Raw genomic sequence first — 17,279 nt, 5'->3', positions numbered from 1 at the left:
GGACCACCAGCCCAGAGATGACACAACTCATATTGGACTCCCCATAAACCACTAAATAAGAAAATGCTTTATAGCCTGGTCTTTTGGAGGGATTTTATCAATTGAGGTCCCATCCTTTCAGATAACTCTAGCTTGTGTCAAGTTGACATAAAACTAGTCAGCACAGATGATGACTCAGTTTTCTCTATGTTGCTGTGATAAAAATCATGACCAAAAGCAATCTGGACAGGAGAGAGTTTATTTTATTGTACAGCTTATACCCCATTATGAAGGGAAGTCTGGGAAAGAAATCAAGCCAGGACTGGAAGCACAGGCTGTGGAGGATTGCTGCAGACTGCCTTACTCTGTGTGGCTTGCTTAGTGTGCTGTTTTGAACAATGCAGCACAAGCCATCCAGGGATGGCATCAGCCACAGTAGGCTCAGGTACACAGACTCCCCTGCAGGCAGATTTGATGAGGCCTCAACTGAGGTTCCCTACTCCCAGATAGCATAGATTGTGTCAAGCTGGCCAAAAGAAGAAACAACAACAACAAACAAAAATCTCTAACCAGGAAATAGTGGGATAAAGAGTAATAAAGCCCTGAAAAATCGAAACTAGTCATGCAGATATTCTTAAAAGGATTTGGTTACCATCGTGTTCCAGAACTTATCTAAGCAAGTTGTGGCTGTAAGTGTCAAATATAACTTGCAATTTGCCTAATAATCCTCATAATTAAGTAGATGTGAAATTTATCTGTCAGATCTCTGTCAAGGTTAACTATACTCTCTTAATGTTTAGCTTCTTTCATGTGCCTAAAATCATCTGATAAGACTTTCCTAGTGCCAGCAAAGCTTACTTAATATTCCTGCTGAGTTCAGTTTACTTTTCCTAGAACACTTCTATTGGTCAAGAAAAACTTGACAGGGAATATTTATACCTCAGCAGCCATCGGTCTCTGCTTTCTTAACATTCCATCAGAACTGGTTTTGCTTCATCTATTGCTCTGCAAACTGTGAGTAGAAAAGAGTAGATTTAGACACTACCAATGTTTTCCTTGTCTTTTGCAATATATATGTTTGGATGGCTCAGCCATCTCTCCAGCCCTATATACTTATCTTTTTATGGTCAGAGTATGGTGGTGCATGACTTCCCAGCACTCTGGAGGCAGAAGGAGGTAGATGTTTGTGAGTTGGAGATGAGCTTCATCTATGGTAAGCTCCAAGCTAGCCGGGGCTACATGCAGAAACCTTGTCTCAGTAGTTATTTCTTATTAATTTTGCTTTCCTCCTTTTCTTGAGATTCAACGTGAAAATATGAAGGGGACACACATCTGCTTTCTCCTTATATAATCATTTTTTCCCCACTGTCACTAAAATCCTCTGATGTCCTTTTCCATAATGAACCTTCTTTATTCCCTCTTCCTTTCTGTGCTTTAGAGAATGAAGCTCTCCCCCCGCTTCTCCTCTGCCCCTGCCTCCTCTGTTCCTTCTCTTTCTTGTAAAAGACAGCCCAGGTGCGTGACAGAACACAATAAACAAGTGAAAATTTCATTGAGTGTGCTTACAGAGGCGTTCAGACACTGTGTCCAGGAAGGCGGGGTTGGAATACATGGTGACTGTCTAGAGAGTGTATGGAAGGCATTGTTGATGCGGTGAGATGTGAGAGTCACTCACTTCTGTTTCCTCTGCACTTCAGCAGTAGTCCTAAGAATGGACGCTCCACTAGTCAGTGTTATGCGCTGTGTATTTTCTTCAGCACACTCCAAAAATATATTTAAGGTTTTCTTTTTTCAATATCAGTGTTATCTACCTGCCCTGAAATTTCTGTGTGTGTATTCCTTCAGCCCAACCTTTTTATTTCCAACACTCTGTGGTCAGGACGTTTGGACTTGAGTTGTCAGTTACGGAACTTGCAAGGTACAAGGGTCTCAATTAGACATCATTTTTTGTGTATGTAGTATATAATTCACAAAGGTTCACCCAGGTATTTCTAATTATGTGATTGCCTACCTGATAGATATCTGTAAAGAAATCAGTAAGGCATGTTGCAAATAAGTGTTTTCCCGAAACAGGCAATATCATCCATGAACATTGAGGCTAACCTGGTCTACATTCTGGGCCAGCCTCGACTGTATAGCAAGTATTTGTCCCACTCAAATCTCCCATACATCAAATTAAGTGTTGATTATTGACATGCAATTTAGCTAATGTTATATTGTCTGATTTCATCAAAGTTAATTTCTTGGTGACAGAATTTTTAACAATAAACAATTGAAGGGAAGTATACTAGTGCTAAGATACCACATCAGATACTGTGGGCATTCTCTGGTCATTTTAACCTTCCAGTAGAATGTTCTCTGGCAGACCTACTAGAGATATTTGGCTTCATCAAACTTGGACAAGATCAGGTTTGTCTTGAGATTGTGTGATTTATAATTTTTATTTATTACTTAAATTACAGTTCTGATGTTAGATTCTTTAGTTAGAAATTAAAATAATGAAAAGTTTCATAAGAGATCTTGCAACTATATATTACTAGAACTAACAATAAGTTAATGTAGCTGTAAGTTACTTTCAGAGCACAAGTACTAATGTTACCCATTTCAAGAGCCACATAATCGACGAGTTACAGAAGCCTCACTCTGACAGAGTAGGTTATTCAAACCCTACATTAAATATGAAAGCACACTTTGGAGAGTTTCTTATTTTTGTAAGAATGAAAATTTGCAGATAAAAAAGTACTAAATATTCTAGATTATCTGCATGTACTCTGTGTCCAGTCCACTGAGGGTGGCTAGCTGAGTATCCTTGAATAATTTGCTTGACATATATGTAGCCCTATTTTCTCATCTGTATGTTTAAATTTGTTATAATCCTTCATACACTTAATTATAGGAAAATATACTTAATTCTTTACTCTTCCTCATATTTAATGATGTGATTTAAAAAATAAAACATAATTGAAATATTATGAAATTTAGGTAACATAACCAATGTAATTTTTTCCACAGTAAATATTTACATACATAAAATATTTAAATGGTTCTTGGCACATATTGACCTCCCAGTAATTATTACTCAGCATTGTACAAAACTTGACACACAAAATGTATTCTATGTGTTTACTTCTAGGTAAATAATTATGGACAACACAAATGAATACTTACTTAAATTTAAAGGATATAATTTTGAGAAAAGTATTGTGGACATTAAGCATTTAGAAACAATGGAAGACTTTGAAATTAGAGATGACGATGTCTTCATAATCACGTACCCAAAATCTGGTAAGTGCCAGGAGTGGACCATGTGATCTTTCTTGATGTCTCCTTTGGTTTAGTATGATATGTACAAATATGGCCCCTCTCCATTCACCAGCAGCAGCAACCCTACATTTACATAACAATTTATGATCAGATAAAATCTAAACGAAACCCCAATTTGTAGGAGAGAAGGCCACCATCAGAGAATTCAGTGTGCACTCTGGTGGGAAGTAGCAATGCTATGATAATGAGATGTGCACCATAGAGCCAGGTGCAGACGATTCCTTCGTGCTTACCTATTTGGTCTGTTGGATGGGGATGACATAGTCTGAAATAATTTCTCCTAAATTGCAAATATACAAATGCCTCATCATTTAAGAAGATTTCTACCATATATCACTTACTTTAAAAGTATTCAACAGAAACTGAGGTCTACTTACTACAGTTTAAGAAGCTCTTGTACTCAACAGTGTGTGTGAAGTGCATTGATGCAGTGCTCTAGCAGTTGTGGCCTTTTAGGAACTGGAAAATCCCATGTCAATGGTGACTTCTGAGTCACCAGGTCAGCCCTCGGAGGTCTTGATATGTGCTTGTACTGTGGTTGATAAACTTTAAGAGATAAATCTGTCCTTCTTAAAATGTCACATGCCCCTTTAAAAGTTAATTCCTATGTGACTGTTACTAAACACTACAGACAATGGGATTGTACGTGGTTTGGCCAGAAAATCTTTTCCAGGCTAAGGTGATGGGTCAGTGTGCAAAGTGTATGTCTTGGCCTTGCAAGCTTGAGGACCTGAGTGGGGATCAATCGAACACTTGTAGGCCAGATGTGGTAATGTGTGTCTGTAATCTTGACCTTCCTACGGTGAGGTGGGAGACAGAGACAGGAGAATCCCCAGTTGACCATGATCCAGCTGAACCACATACTCAGAAAATGAACATATCGCAGCCAAGGTTGACGGCAACTGTATTCTGGCCACTACGCATGCATGTGTTCACACTCGCATATCAACATGTTCATATCTTTCTCACACATTTGCCCATCACATACACATGTATATCTCATGCACATTCACTAGACAGACACCACAATTACACAGGCACATGTACAAGCATGCCAAGATAAAAATATTTTAAAATTGATCTCATTGTCACTTCAAGTACTGCTTTGCTCTCTGCTTCTGCAATGTTCGTATGCATCATCAAGTGTCAAGACTCAGAAAATAACCACCTCGCTTTCCTGTAGATCCTAGACTCAAGGCCTTACAAGGTATGGAAAATACCTTGTCTTTGTGCACACTAACAAGTTAAACTGCTGCATTTTTATAAACATTCGTGTATTGTTAAAGAGACTCTGGTCAGAAACAGAGGTTTTGGGTTTTGTTTTGTTTTACACTCAAGGTAGTTAACAGCATGCACTTCTGGTTTGCACGGCTTTCCTTTAAAGGGTTGTTACCCAACAATCTTCACCTGCACAGTGCTCTGAAAGCTCCTTTTAGATGTTGTTTTGTTCTCTCTCTCTCTCTCTCTGTCTCTCTCTCTCTCTCTGAGTGTGTGTGTGTGTGTGTGTGTGTGTGTGTGTGTGTGTGTGTGTAAATAGTTATTTGGAGATAACTTTGTTTTCCCAGTGCATAACCACGCCAAGGCCTTACTGGAATATTTTAGGAAATTCTTCCTTTGATGGACCAATTTGTTTGTAGATGTATATTTAAATTCCTCAGCTGTATACTGGATGTGGTCCATACTGCCAACTGCCAACATATCCTCATCTTGGCAATAAGAGAAAAGTGTAAACCAAACATCTTCATCCTATCACACCCTTGGTTTGGTGCCTTAAAACCCCGGTATTCCCTAGAGAATTGCCAACTGCTCCTAGAGGTTGTGGGTGAAGGCTAGAACAATGATTATGGATTGTGAAGGACCATGCAGGATATCAAATACTTTAATTGTTACACCCTTGGAGTCAGTGACATCTTCCGAAGAATGGTTATTTCAAAATTTCAGGGATTCTTTTTTTTTTTTTATGAAATTCAGCATAATCTCATCCTCAGAATAATTAAAGTGAATGTTCAAGTCAAAATTTACACTGGCAAATTATTTGAATCATCATTAATAAATCAGGCCAGACATTAATACCACTACATTTTGACCATACCGAGAGATCCATTTGAAATGGAAATAGGGTTGGGTGTTTATGTGTGTTCCCCAAATAGTTTCATTGTAGTTATCCTACTTGAATGGTTACTAGGCTAAGAGTCAGTAAGCAAACTGGGAACACTGACTTCTTCTTGCTATACAATGTATTTATAATCCCTTCATGGGAACATGGAGACACAGAGTTGGACATGAGGAGCATGGGAAGGAAGGAACCGAATGCACTCCAATTTTGTTAAGTTTTCTAAAATTGTATTAACAAACTTCTAAGAAATCTCAGAAAGAATTAGTACTTCCTGTAGCATACAGGAAAAGGGTTTCCAATACCCTAGAAACAATATTATGAAGATCAAGAAGGCTCCAAACAGAAAAAAAGCTAGAAGTTAATGCTGTTCAACCTGATGTGATTTTATAACAGTGTGTATGTGTGTGGTTTTATGAGTGTACCCATTAGTCTACAAGTATTATTTCTCAGCTAGAATCTTGAAATACTACAAGAAGACTTTTCATGGAACACAGACTACAGGGAAGCTATAGGAATAATTTGAATAATCACTATCAAGAAATCAGAACAAAATGATGATACAATTAAAAAAGAAACTTAGAGCCCTTATTTTACCTTTTCTAATGTTATTGCTAAATATAGATAGGGATCAAACAAAAATTACATATGCTTGTTAGCACACATAGAATGTTAAAAAAGCATCAATGGCTTGAAGATGGATGAAATTACCTCAGGTATTTACTACTTAAACCTACCTCAGGATTGAAAACAGAATTGCTGTGTATTTTTACAGGTACTGTCTGGACTCAGCAGATCCTCAGCTTGATTTATTTTGAAGGCCACCGAAACAGTACTGAAAACATTGAAACAATAAACAGAGCACCATTCTTTGAGTATAATATTCATAATTTAGACTTTGTCAAAATGCCATCACCTCGCATCTTCACTTCTCATCTTCCGTATTACTTAGTACCAAAAGGTCTCAAGAAGAAAAAGGCTAAAGTATGTCAAAGAGCTTTTTGAACAGATAAAATAATTAAATATTGAATGATGAAACTGTTTTAGTCTTTGTGTGATGATGGTACACATCTCTGAACATTCCCAAGTATGTCTCCTGGGCTCTTACACCAGCTTCCCTAGAAGCCTCACCTGTAACTAGAACTAAAGAGTCACAAATACCAGGGTAGTCAACACTATTCCTGAAGAAACTGGATAATCAGTTACTGCTGAAACGAGCACAGGACCAGTTCTTATTTCTCCTCTCGTGACTCGACACATCGGACTTAAGTGTTTGCCAGTGTGGCACTGAATGGCCCCTCGCGATGGTCTTAATTTGCATGTGCATATGCAATAATGAGATTAACCATATTTGATATTTATTGACCGTGACCAATTACAATTCTGTGAAAAGATTCTACCATTGGTCCAGCTTTTCATTGTTATAATTTTAGCCTAATTTTCTTAGTGATATGAATTCTGCCACTCCTGCATAGAGTTCTTATACTTGTGGCCTTTCTCATGTTTTGGGACTTTGTGGTTTATTTGATTAGTAACATTCTTAATTTTAGTATAATCAAACATACTGACTTTTTAAAATATAAATTCGTTATTTACTTATTTTTATTTTATTGTATTATTTAAAACAATTTTAAATTGAAATGTATTTTGAACATATTCTTCTCCCCCATGCCCTTCCAGACCCTCTTCCCCATCCTTACACACCCAACTTTGATTTCTTTCTCAAAAACCAAACAAAAACCTAATAAAGTAGCAATAACTTATTTAAAAATATTTCCTTGTTTCAAGACTAGAAATATATTTGTTTTGGCCCAATAGTCTTAATAAACTTGATAGTTATTATTCATAAGAATAGAAAGAAATTTCTTTTTAAGTTACATGTGTGTACTGTTAATGCTTGCACCAACATGAGTCTGTTGTTATATTTTCCACTTATTGCAAGTGTTACCTTGATTATATATAAACTGTCTCAGAAAACTCAAGGAATATCAGTCGCTATAACATTAAGCCATATGAAAAAACAAGTTTACCATATTTATCAACTTTACAAATAATAGATTTCTGTAACATTGACCTGTGTTTTTGTACATGTATGAAATGCTATGTAAATGGAAGTATTCATAACCAATAACAGATGTAAATACAAATTTATTTGGACAAGTACTATTATATAAGTTCAGAACTTATTCTAATACATTCAGAACATACTAGAATGACCAAGAATTGCTAAAAACAACTTTGTGTTTTTTCTGCAGATTCTTTATATTTACAGAAACCCCAAAGACGTTTTGGTCTCATTTTTTCATTTTTCAAATTGGTTGATTACCTTAGAAGCTACAGATACCATTGAACATTATCTGGAAAAGTTTCTAGATGGCAAAGGTAACTATATTTATTCCTTCTCACTTTTTAAAAATGAAGTACAGATGACTTTTAAGCCATTTCAAAATAAGGGACATACATCTAAGAGATGGAGGAGGCAGGGGAGTGCATAGAAAGAATAATAATAATTTTGAACCAATGTAATCTGATGCACAATGATTATCCTGCCTTTGTCGGGACCATTTGAGGATTCCCAACTTGCAGTGCTGTGTTACTTAGGAAGTACTTTGGCTAGATCATAAGAGATTTACACTTATATTAACCATTCTTTCTAGCTAATGACATAGGAAGAGATATACAGCTAAAGCTGAGGGTGAATGTGTGCTCTTAATGGCACATATTTGGGAAACTAAAATTCTTCATGCCACTATTGAGGAAAATAAATTAATGGAAGAGGCTATGGGGTGTGAAATTGGGATCTCACACATTGCTAATATTATATTTAGGTTCTGTCTCATTGTAGCAAGGAGACACTGCTGTTCAATGATGGGATACAAGAAACGAAGGCATATGTCTTCAGAGAGAGGAGAAATATGAACATTCCTTAAGGGTGTGTTTGAACTCAGACACTTGAACTTTATCGAAAGACTTTAGATAAATTTATTTTGTTTTATGAGTGTTTTGCCTGGATGTATGTATGTGCACAACATGTGTGCAGTGATTGCAGAGGTCAGAAGAGGGCATCAGACTCCCTGGAACTGAAGTTACAGTTTCTGAGCCACCATGTGCGTGCAGAGAGACACACTCAGGCCTTCACCAAGAGCAGCCAGTGCTTTAACCCCTGAGAAGTCTCTCCAGGCCTTGACACTAGAGTTTCTCAATTTCTGTCTTGCTACATCCCTAAATAGGTAGGTCGGTGCTAGCCTTGTATAATTGTTACACAAAAATAACTCCTTTAAAATAGTCATATAGACATCCGATTGTATGGGTTTCATTTTTATTTCCGAATAGTCTAAACCAGAAGAGTAAGAATGGAGTTTTCTGCTCAGTAAGAATAGTGCCTTGACTTTGTTACTCAGTTATTTTCCCTTCAGTTGTAGGAAGCTGTTGGTTTGATCACATCAGAGGCTGGTATGAACACAAGCATGACTTCAACATTATGTTCCTGAGCTATGAAGATATGAAGAAGGTAAAATGAGAAAGATGTTTTGAAAATTATTCCTCATCTCTGAGTTTAGACCACACACTCCCAGTTGTCCTCATAACTTACTTCCCCTTCATGGGCTTCGTGTTGAAGGAGGTCCCTGACATTCAGCGTCTCCTTTTCTGATTGGTCTGCCTCTGGACTCTCCTCTCACTGTGGTCCTCTCCTGTGACTCCTTCTTGTGTAGCCACTTACGTCAATACAGACAACCTTATGTATCTAGAATAGACTTATTTTTTAAAGATGTTATCAGCCCTATTTAATTATTTGCATTAGTAGACTCGATGTGGTGTTGCCATCTATGAACACAACATGCATTGGTCTTATCCGGAGTTTACACCCTCAACTTTCTTTTCTCGGGACTCTTCCCAGTTCCTTAGAATCATAGTTCAACTTCCAAGAATGACCATTTGATTTTCTTCTTCATGGGAGAGAGACGTGATTTCTATTTCTCTGAATAGGTGGGTTCCACTTAATCTAGTGTATTGTGTGGGCCTCTCGGGTTCCTTTCACATTAAAGAAAGGTAAGGAAAAGACAGCAGGGTGAGCATGGCATGAGGAACAAGTCAGTAAGGAGCATCCCCTAGCTCTGCTTCGCATCCTGCCTTCTCTTGACGATGGACTGTCACTTCCAAGGTGAAACAACTCCCTGTCATCCCACATTGTTTTGCTCAGTGTTCTGTCACAATAGAAACCAGACAAATACAGATAGAATGTCCTGTAAATAGTTATATCTTTTTAATCTATGATGTAAGTTAACTGACTTTTCTATGTTGATTTTTAATTTGGATGGCCTATCTAGGATTGAAAATTAGGAATTGAAATCAGCCACTAATATTTTCTCAGGGTCTATCTGATTTTTTTTTTGTCCATTGGTGTTTGTTTTATAGAAGTGGAAGTCATGATTTCATATTTAAAATTTTACTAAGTATATTTTTAATCAAATATTTTTTGAGTTTTCATAAGTGCTTTTAAAATAAATGCTTATTGAAAATAAAACCCCCAAAAATGCCCTGGTACATTGACAGGTAAACCTTCCTTATGTATAACAGGACTTTCCTCTCCTGTGACCTGGCTGAGGTAACTACATTGATTGTTTTGTTTATTTGTTTGTTTTCTCTTTTCTTTACTTGTTACTTAATTTTTTTTTTCATTTTACATACCAATCCCAGTTCCCCCTCCATCCCCTTCCCCCATCCCATTCCCCCTCCTCAGAGTGGGTAAGGTCTCCCTTGGGGAGTCAACAAAGTCTGGCACACCAAGTTGAGTAAGGACCAAGCCTCTACCCCCTTACCGCTCCCCCATATCATGGCTTAGCAAGGTATCCTATCATAGATATTCTTGCTCCTGTGACAGGTCCTGGTGCCACTGGCAGTCCCCACACCCCAAGAAAAAGATCCAGCCACATTCAGAGAGCCTAGTTCAGTCCCATGCAGGCTCCCCAGCTATCAGTCCAGAGTCCATGAGCTCCTACTGTCTGGGATCTTCACCTCACTTGTTCCTATGATCCCTCCGCCCTCTCCTCAACTTACAAATAACAGTAATTTAATGCAGAGCCTTTTATACAAATTGTGACAGTTCATTAAAATGATTCATGGAGTTCCAGAAAAAGAATTTGTATCGCATGCTTTATAGAATGTATAGAATTACTATAGCATTTTGGGTTCCATGATTTTTTTTTTTTTTTTTTTTACTAACTTTTGAAATCTGGAAAGTATGGATACTGCAGACTCAGACTTAATCTCTCCTTTCAAGGTTATTTACCCATTCGGCATCCTTTCAAATAAATTTTGCAATGAGTTTTTCTATTTTTTAAAATTGAAATCTTAAGAAATCCTTTGAATGCTGCAGCTTGTTTTTGGTATTATCTTAAAATTACTGTTTTGCAATTCTTATATATTAAACTGCTAACTGTTATCTTGTAATTCTTCCAGTAATGGCTGGATACTTTCAACAGGTTTTATTGACTTTAATACAAAGCCTTTATTACCTTTAATGCTAAGATTTTTGTTGTTATTGCTGCAGTTTCCTTATTAATGTCCAGAAATTCACCTGGTATTTGTGTGGCTTTGATTTTATACACTATACCATAGTAAAATGTCGTTGTTTTTTGTTAGCATTTTCTGCACTGAAAACCACACAATCTACTTAGTATGCTTCTAATTTAGTGGATCCTCTTTTCCTTTTATTTATTATTTCCTTTTATTGGCCAACTGCTCCAGTCTTTATTTCCAGGGTTGGGGTAAAGAGACGTAGGAAAGTTTCAGTGATTCCTAACAGCACCTGAAAATCTTTATGTGTTTTTCTGTTCAGTATGGTTCTATGTGTAGTTGTTTACACGTAGCCCTCTGTCTTTGAAGTACTTTCTACTGCTGTGTGACATTTTACTGAAAGGGTTTTCCTGTATCAATTGAAATGATCATACTAATTATTTTCTCTTTGGTTTTTGTTGAGCCATCTTTACATTCCAAGAAGGAATCCTATGTGTTCATGTCACATGGATGGCTGGAACTCACACCTTCATCATAAAATCAATAATATTTCAACCCATGACTTTTTCAGGACCTTAGAAGCTCAGTGCTTAAAATCTGTGGTTTTCTGGGGAAAGAACTGAATGAAGACGACATGGATGCTGTGGTGAGACAAGCCACGTTTCAGAACATGAAACGTGACCCACGAGCAAATTATGATAATGTTATAAGACATGAAATTGGGACAAGAAACAATGGATATTTTCTGCGCAAAGGTGGGAATCACTGGTTTGTAGTAATCGAAGTACTGAGACTTCCTCAAATCTCTTCCCTTGGAGCACTAGGACGGGGCTTCCAATGTGTTTCTTGGGGTGAAAAGACACTGGGAACCTAGAGAATATAAAAAATCTTAATGGACAGAGAACTAAAACAGTTTCTCAGAAAATTTAATAGTATTTTAATAAAAAGAAAAACACAATAGTTTTACTTATTTAATAAGTGTGGCTTTCCTTCCTTATAGCTCATGTGGCTCAACTCAACAATAGTCTTGACCTAGGCAATGGATATTTTAGAAGAGACTATTCTAAATTCTATTTTGAAAGAAAGCCATGCTACTTGGCTCAGGCTGGCATCCCATATACTGTATAGCTCAGGCTGGGCTAGAACTTGATTTCCTCATGCCTCTTGCTTGCAAATGCTGGAAATAGACTTGAGGCAACTCTCTTGGTTCATTCCAGAAGAATTTTAATCTTACTTCTGTTTATTTTTTCAGAATATTATAAAAAATAATAACATACAGCATATCTGAAATACAGGAGGCTTAATTGCTCATTTCTCTTGTACCACTTTCCTTCTTCACAGCAATTACAGTTGTGTCTTACCCTATATTCCGAAATTGAGTTATGCATCAACAATTCAGATTTTATTTTCATTTTTGAGACATAGTCTCATTTGTGTGACTCTGGCTGGTTTTAAACTTGCTATGTGTAACTGAGGATTACCTCCAATCCCTGGTCCTGCCTCTGCCTCCATGGTGGTGGGAACGCAGGCACAGACAACCTTATGCTGGTATTGTGACCTGTGTGCCTCCTCCCTCCAGCCTTTCTCATGTGCTCCCCTCACTCCCTCTTAAACTGATGGGCTTACTTTGATCCTTATCGTTATATAAGTCAATCATAACTATATAAATACAACTTTTGAGTCCTTTTGGTAAGAGTGTATGGTGTATGGTTTCAGGGCTAACTACTTTGCATTGGTTAACCAGTTAGTGGCTCATAACTTGGAGTGGTAAATTCTCCTCTCAGCATCATCATTTGCCTCTTCTTGGTCTAAGGGTGGGACCATCAAAATTTCTTCCTTCCTTGTTAGCATACCTATTGATATTATTATTGTTCAGGTCTTGCTTAGGCAGCAATGTTATTGAGATATCATCAGTACAAATTCTCAGTCATTTCTAGGAGGCACAATATCACTCTTAAAAATGTCTGCCCCTCTTCCCCTGGGTATTAAGTACAGGACTCCTGGTATAGGGGTGCTCATTGGTGCTGAATTCCACAGGAGCCATTGCTATCTGCATTATGGACTGTTATGGTTTTCTGTATTAGTTTCTGTTTGTTATAAAGAGAAATGTCTTTAGTGAAGGGTAAGAGCTACACTTATCTGTGGTGTGCAATATGTTTTAGAATACAGGTAGGAATTATTCCCATCTATTAAACTGATGGTAGTAAGTTCTTTTCTCAAAACCATGGCCTTTCTGGGGCATGATGTCAATTGCCTCTACTCCCAGTGCTCTGGAGGTACAGGGAGGCCAGTCTTTGAGAGCAAGGCTAGTCTGCTCTACAAAGCAAGTTCCAGGACAGTCAGAGCTTCACAGAGAAACCCTGTGTCCAAGAACCCAAAAAGAAAAACATAAATCAATAAAATCCACGACCTTACTCATAGTTAGCTTTATCCCAGGAATGTGGAACTGATTCACCATATGAATCCATATGGAATCCATAAATGGAATAAAGCATGTAAATGTACTTAGAGACAATAATCACATGATTATCTCAATAGATGCAGAAAAGCCTTTTGACAGAAACTAGCATATTTTCACAATAAAAGCCCTAGACAGACTCAGATGGGAGGGAACATGCCTTAACATAATAAAGACTGTATATGATAAAAAGTGAGGGAAACATAACGCTATCTCATGAAAACCAGGAATGAGACAGGGCTGTCCACTGTAGGCACTTTTTATCAAAGTATCTGAGTACTAGATAAAGCAATAAGGCAAGAAAAGAGATACAGACAAGGAAAAAAAGCCAAATTATCCTTATTTGAATATCACATATTATAAATAACAGAACTCCAAAATCCCACCAGAAAAGCTGTAGAGACAACAATTTTATCAGAGTTCCAGGTTACAGAACCAATTCAAAAACCTGTAGCTTTACTGTACAGCAACAAATACGCTGGGAAAGAGATTATGGACATAATCCCATTTCCAGGAGCTTCGAAGGAAACAAAACATCCTAGAATAAACCTGACCAAGAAGGCGAAAGACCTCTGCAATGAAAAGTTTAAGTCTGTGTAGAGTATGAGGAAGATATTATATAATGGAAAGACCTCCTGTGTTTATAGGTTGGTAGAATTAATATAGATAGAGGGAATGAGTATCTTACTAAAAGCAGACTCATTGAAACCGCAATCAAAATATCCATAACATACTTCCCAGAAATATAACAAAGAACATTCTAAAATTCATATGTAACCAGTAAATACCCTGAATATCGAAAGCCATCATGGCCTGAAAGAATAATATTGTAGGGATTTCCATTCCAGATTTCAAAATACAGTATAGAGCGATAATAATAAAAACAGTATGGTACTGACATAAAGTAGACACACAAATCAATGGAATCAAATAGAAGCCTGAAACATTGAAACAAAGCATATGAAACAACAATGTTGGGATATATGTTACATTTTATCAATTGATATTAGTGGTTTGTATGATGCTTGACATATAGTAAATTACACTTCAAAACATTTCACGTATTTATATGTGTTAAGGTTTTTGTTTCTTCCTAACGATTGGTTATGGTTGGTCGGTTAACACATGGTATAGTGAGCTGCATTTATTGTATTATTGTGTAGGTTTCCTTCACTGCTCATTCTCCTATAAGGAAAGGCGAGGTAACAAACTCCACAGAGCACTCACGCTTACTTTCAATGGGCTGGAGAAGATACAGAAGTCGCTTAGCGTGACCCTGCTTTGCCATCTTCATACACTTGCTAAGTGCTGTCTCCATACTTCTCTCATTAGGCACCATCGGAGACTGGAAACGTCACTTGACTGTGGAGCAGAATGAAAGATTTGACATGATATTCGAGAGCAACATGAAAAAATTTCCCTTGAAGTTTATCTGGGATATAAATGAAGAATAGAATTCTAATGTTCGTATAAAATAAACATAAAAGTCCATTAAGCAGAAGGCATATTTTTACATCAACAGAGATATGTTTTTGTATCTTAATCATTGAATGGCAAACTTCATTAAGAAGCAAAATAAATAAACTATGCTTGGGAAGTTGCAATGAGGTTAATAAATTACTTCAAATTTCAAAATTGAATTAGTTTGGGTTCCTGTTATCATTGGTACTATGCAATAAAAACATAAAACAGGGTGCTTTCTGATGTAGAAAAATCTCTGCAGAGATTTCTCTGTAGTGGACATTTTTTATTCAAAATTTGGATCAAGAACTCTGGAGAAACTTTGAAGACTCCCCATGGGGGGGGGCCTCACCCTCCCTGGGGAGCTTAAAGGGGATGGGATGGGGGTTGGTGGGGGGACAGGGGAGGATGGGAGGGTGCAGAAACTGGGATTGATATGTAAAACAAGCTTGTTTCTAATTTAAATTAAAATTATATAAAATTAAAAAAAGAACTCTGGAGAAATGGTTCAGTGATTAAAAGCACAGGCTGTTCTTCCAGAGGACTTGGGTTCAGTTCCAAGCACATACACGGCAGCTCACAACTATCTATAACTCCAGTCCATGTGATCCAACACCCTAATACAGACATTAATGCAGGCAAAACAGCAATGGACATAAAAATTTAAAAAATGTTTTCTGGAATCAAGAAATATCTTCCTGTTAACACAATAAATCTTCAACTTTTGCTGATTCAAGAAGGTGTGTGTGTGTGGGGGGGGGGGTGTAACCATCCATTGACAAGAACCAGAAAAGAAGGAAGAAGATGTACTTTCCTACTAACAAGGTCTAAACTTTTTGTTGATTATTTTTTTGTTTGACAATTTAATACTTAAGTACAATGGATTGTTATCACTATTTTTACCAGCATTTTTGGATAATGCACTTAACGATTTTCTTTTGGTCTTACATACAATGTTATTGATACTGAGAACTAAATTTTAAGCTAATGACTGGGGAAAAAATCTAAAGCATATTTAAATGTCTTCAAGGTCCCTCCTAGTGAATTAAATGTATGTGAATTTATTAACTCATTTTAAAAATAATAACAACAACAGAATCACACCTAAGAGCTGAGAACATAGTAGTTACTACATCCTCGAGGATGAGTACCTGAGCAGCCATTGTCATGCCACAGTAGCTGTCTCTCTAGGCATGGGGTGTGGGATGACAACTATTCGTTCAAACATAAGACTGGATGCTTCACCAGTCCCAATCTGGTAGTAGTAGAAGCCTGGACGTTCCTTGGAAATCTGCTGTTCCCTAGTCTAAAACAAATGCTTGGAAATGCTGCAGCAACAGGACAAGGTAAGAGGAAGGACGAGTGAACAAATGGAGGGGCGATCTTCCTTCTGCTGTGCCCTTTTATCTGGACTACTATCAGAAGGCGCCACAGCTGGGGAGGGTCTTCCCACATCAACCAAGGCAGGACACTTACTCAGGGGAGGCTCTCTGCTCACATATTCTGATTTATGACAAGTTGACATTAAAACCAACCATAATAGTTTCTATTCTTAATTACAGGTAGTGGTTTCTTTAGCCTCAGTTTGTTAACTATAGAGATAGCTGTGTTCAACTCACACCTGTGATGAAGGACGGGGGCTCAAATTCAAGTGACTGAAGTGTTAGAGAAATCTGAGATAGTAGAAATAGATATGGCAGAGGTTTGAAGGGGATGTACATATACATTAACAACTGTCTTGGAGTGTTACTGATGAAGGAGCTCTTTAGCTCAATACCGAAAGGAAGGAAGGAAGGAAGGAAGGAAGGAAGAAAGAAAGAAAAAGAAAGGAAGGAAGAAGAGAGAGAGGGAGGAAGGAAAGAAGGGAGAGAGGGAGTGAGTGAAGGAGGGAGGAAGGGAGGTGGGTAGGTATAGAAAAGGCATCTAAGAAGTTGAAGAGGACTCCAGAAATGAGAGGCAGAAATAGTAGAAGTGGAAATAAGAGACTGCTGAGTGCAGTCATAGGTTTCTCAGGGCCTTCAAAATTTCTGAGCTGAATCTTGCTAACAACAAAGAGAGTTGGTGACGATGTGATAAATGGGGATTGAGCAATGGGTTCCAGGCACAATGAAGTTCCCATGGAAAAATGAGAATCCAACAGGATCATTAGAGAGATGTCAATAAAAAACAGGAAGAAATAATCCTCTGCAGAGAGTGAGGGAATTTTCACCTAGGAAAGAATAGAGAAGAGAAAGCACATCCACAGCCAAGAGAAGAGGAATACCACCCTTCCCCCCCCCCCGACACACACTCACTGTGAACAAAGAGCAAGCAGTTCCTGGTCGGGAGGTCCCCGTCAGATGGATGTAGAACTTTTACCCTTAGATTCCAACCATCCAGCTATGTACTTGCCAGTTTCAGTGAACAGTTGCTGGAGTGCTGGACTAT

General features: G+C 37.6%; 1 protein-coding gene across 2 annotated transcripts; it reads left to right on the top strand.

Annotated features, from left to right (window-relative positions):
• The first annotated feature begins 940 nt into the window (after positions 1-940).
• On the top strand, positions 941-15,031 carry LOC127215225 (amine sulfotransferase). 2 transcript variants are annotated; one of them, XM_051175627.1, is made up of 7 exons: positions 941-993; positions 3,113-3,264; positions 6,192-6,400; positions 7,672-7,798; positions 8,833-8,927; positions 11,505-11,688; positions 14,724-15,031. In XM_051175627.1, the coding sequence occupies exons 2-7, from the start codon at positions 3,123-3,125 to the stop codon at positions 14,843-14,845; spliced, it is 879 nt and encodes a 292-aa protein (XP_051031584.1). In that variant the 5' UTR covers positions 941-993; positions 3,113-3,122; the 3' UTR covers positions 14,846-15,031. The 2 variants fall into 2 exon arrangements, with proteins under 2 accessions (XP_051031584.1, XP_051031583.1); XM_051175626.1 differs by lacking the exon at positions 941-993 and adding an exon at positions 1,008-1,192.
• Positions 15,032-17,279: the final 2,248 nt, after the last annotated feature.

Source organism: Phodopus roborovskii, unplaced genomic scaffold (assembly GCF_943737965.1).
Source record: "Phodopus roborovskii unplaced genomic scaffold, PHOROB, whole genome shotgun sequence".
NCBI classification, from domain to species: domain Eukaryota; kingdom Metazoa; phylum Chordata; class Mammalia; order Rodentia; family Cricetidae; genus Phodopus; species Phodopus roborovskii.
This window is presented reverse-complemented; position numbering and strand designations above follow the sequence as displayed.

Coding starts and splice junctions, on each gene's coding strand:
- LOC127215225 (XM_051175627.1), top strand. CDS start 3,123: ATGGACAACACAAATGAATACTTACTTAAATTTAAAGGATATAATTTT. Junction 3,265..6,191: donor AATCACGTACCCAAAATCTG/GTAAGTGCCAGG, acceptor GTATTTTTACAG/GTACTGTCTGGACTCAGCAG. Junction 6,401..7,671: donor TCAAGAAGAAAAAGGCTAAA/GTATGTCAAAGA, acceptor TTTTTTCTGCAG/ATTCTTTATATTTACAGAAA.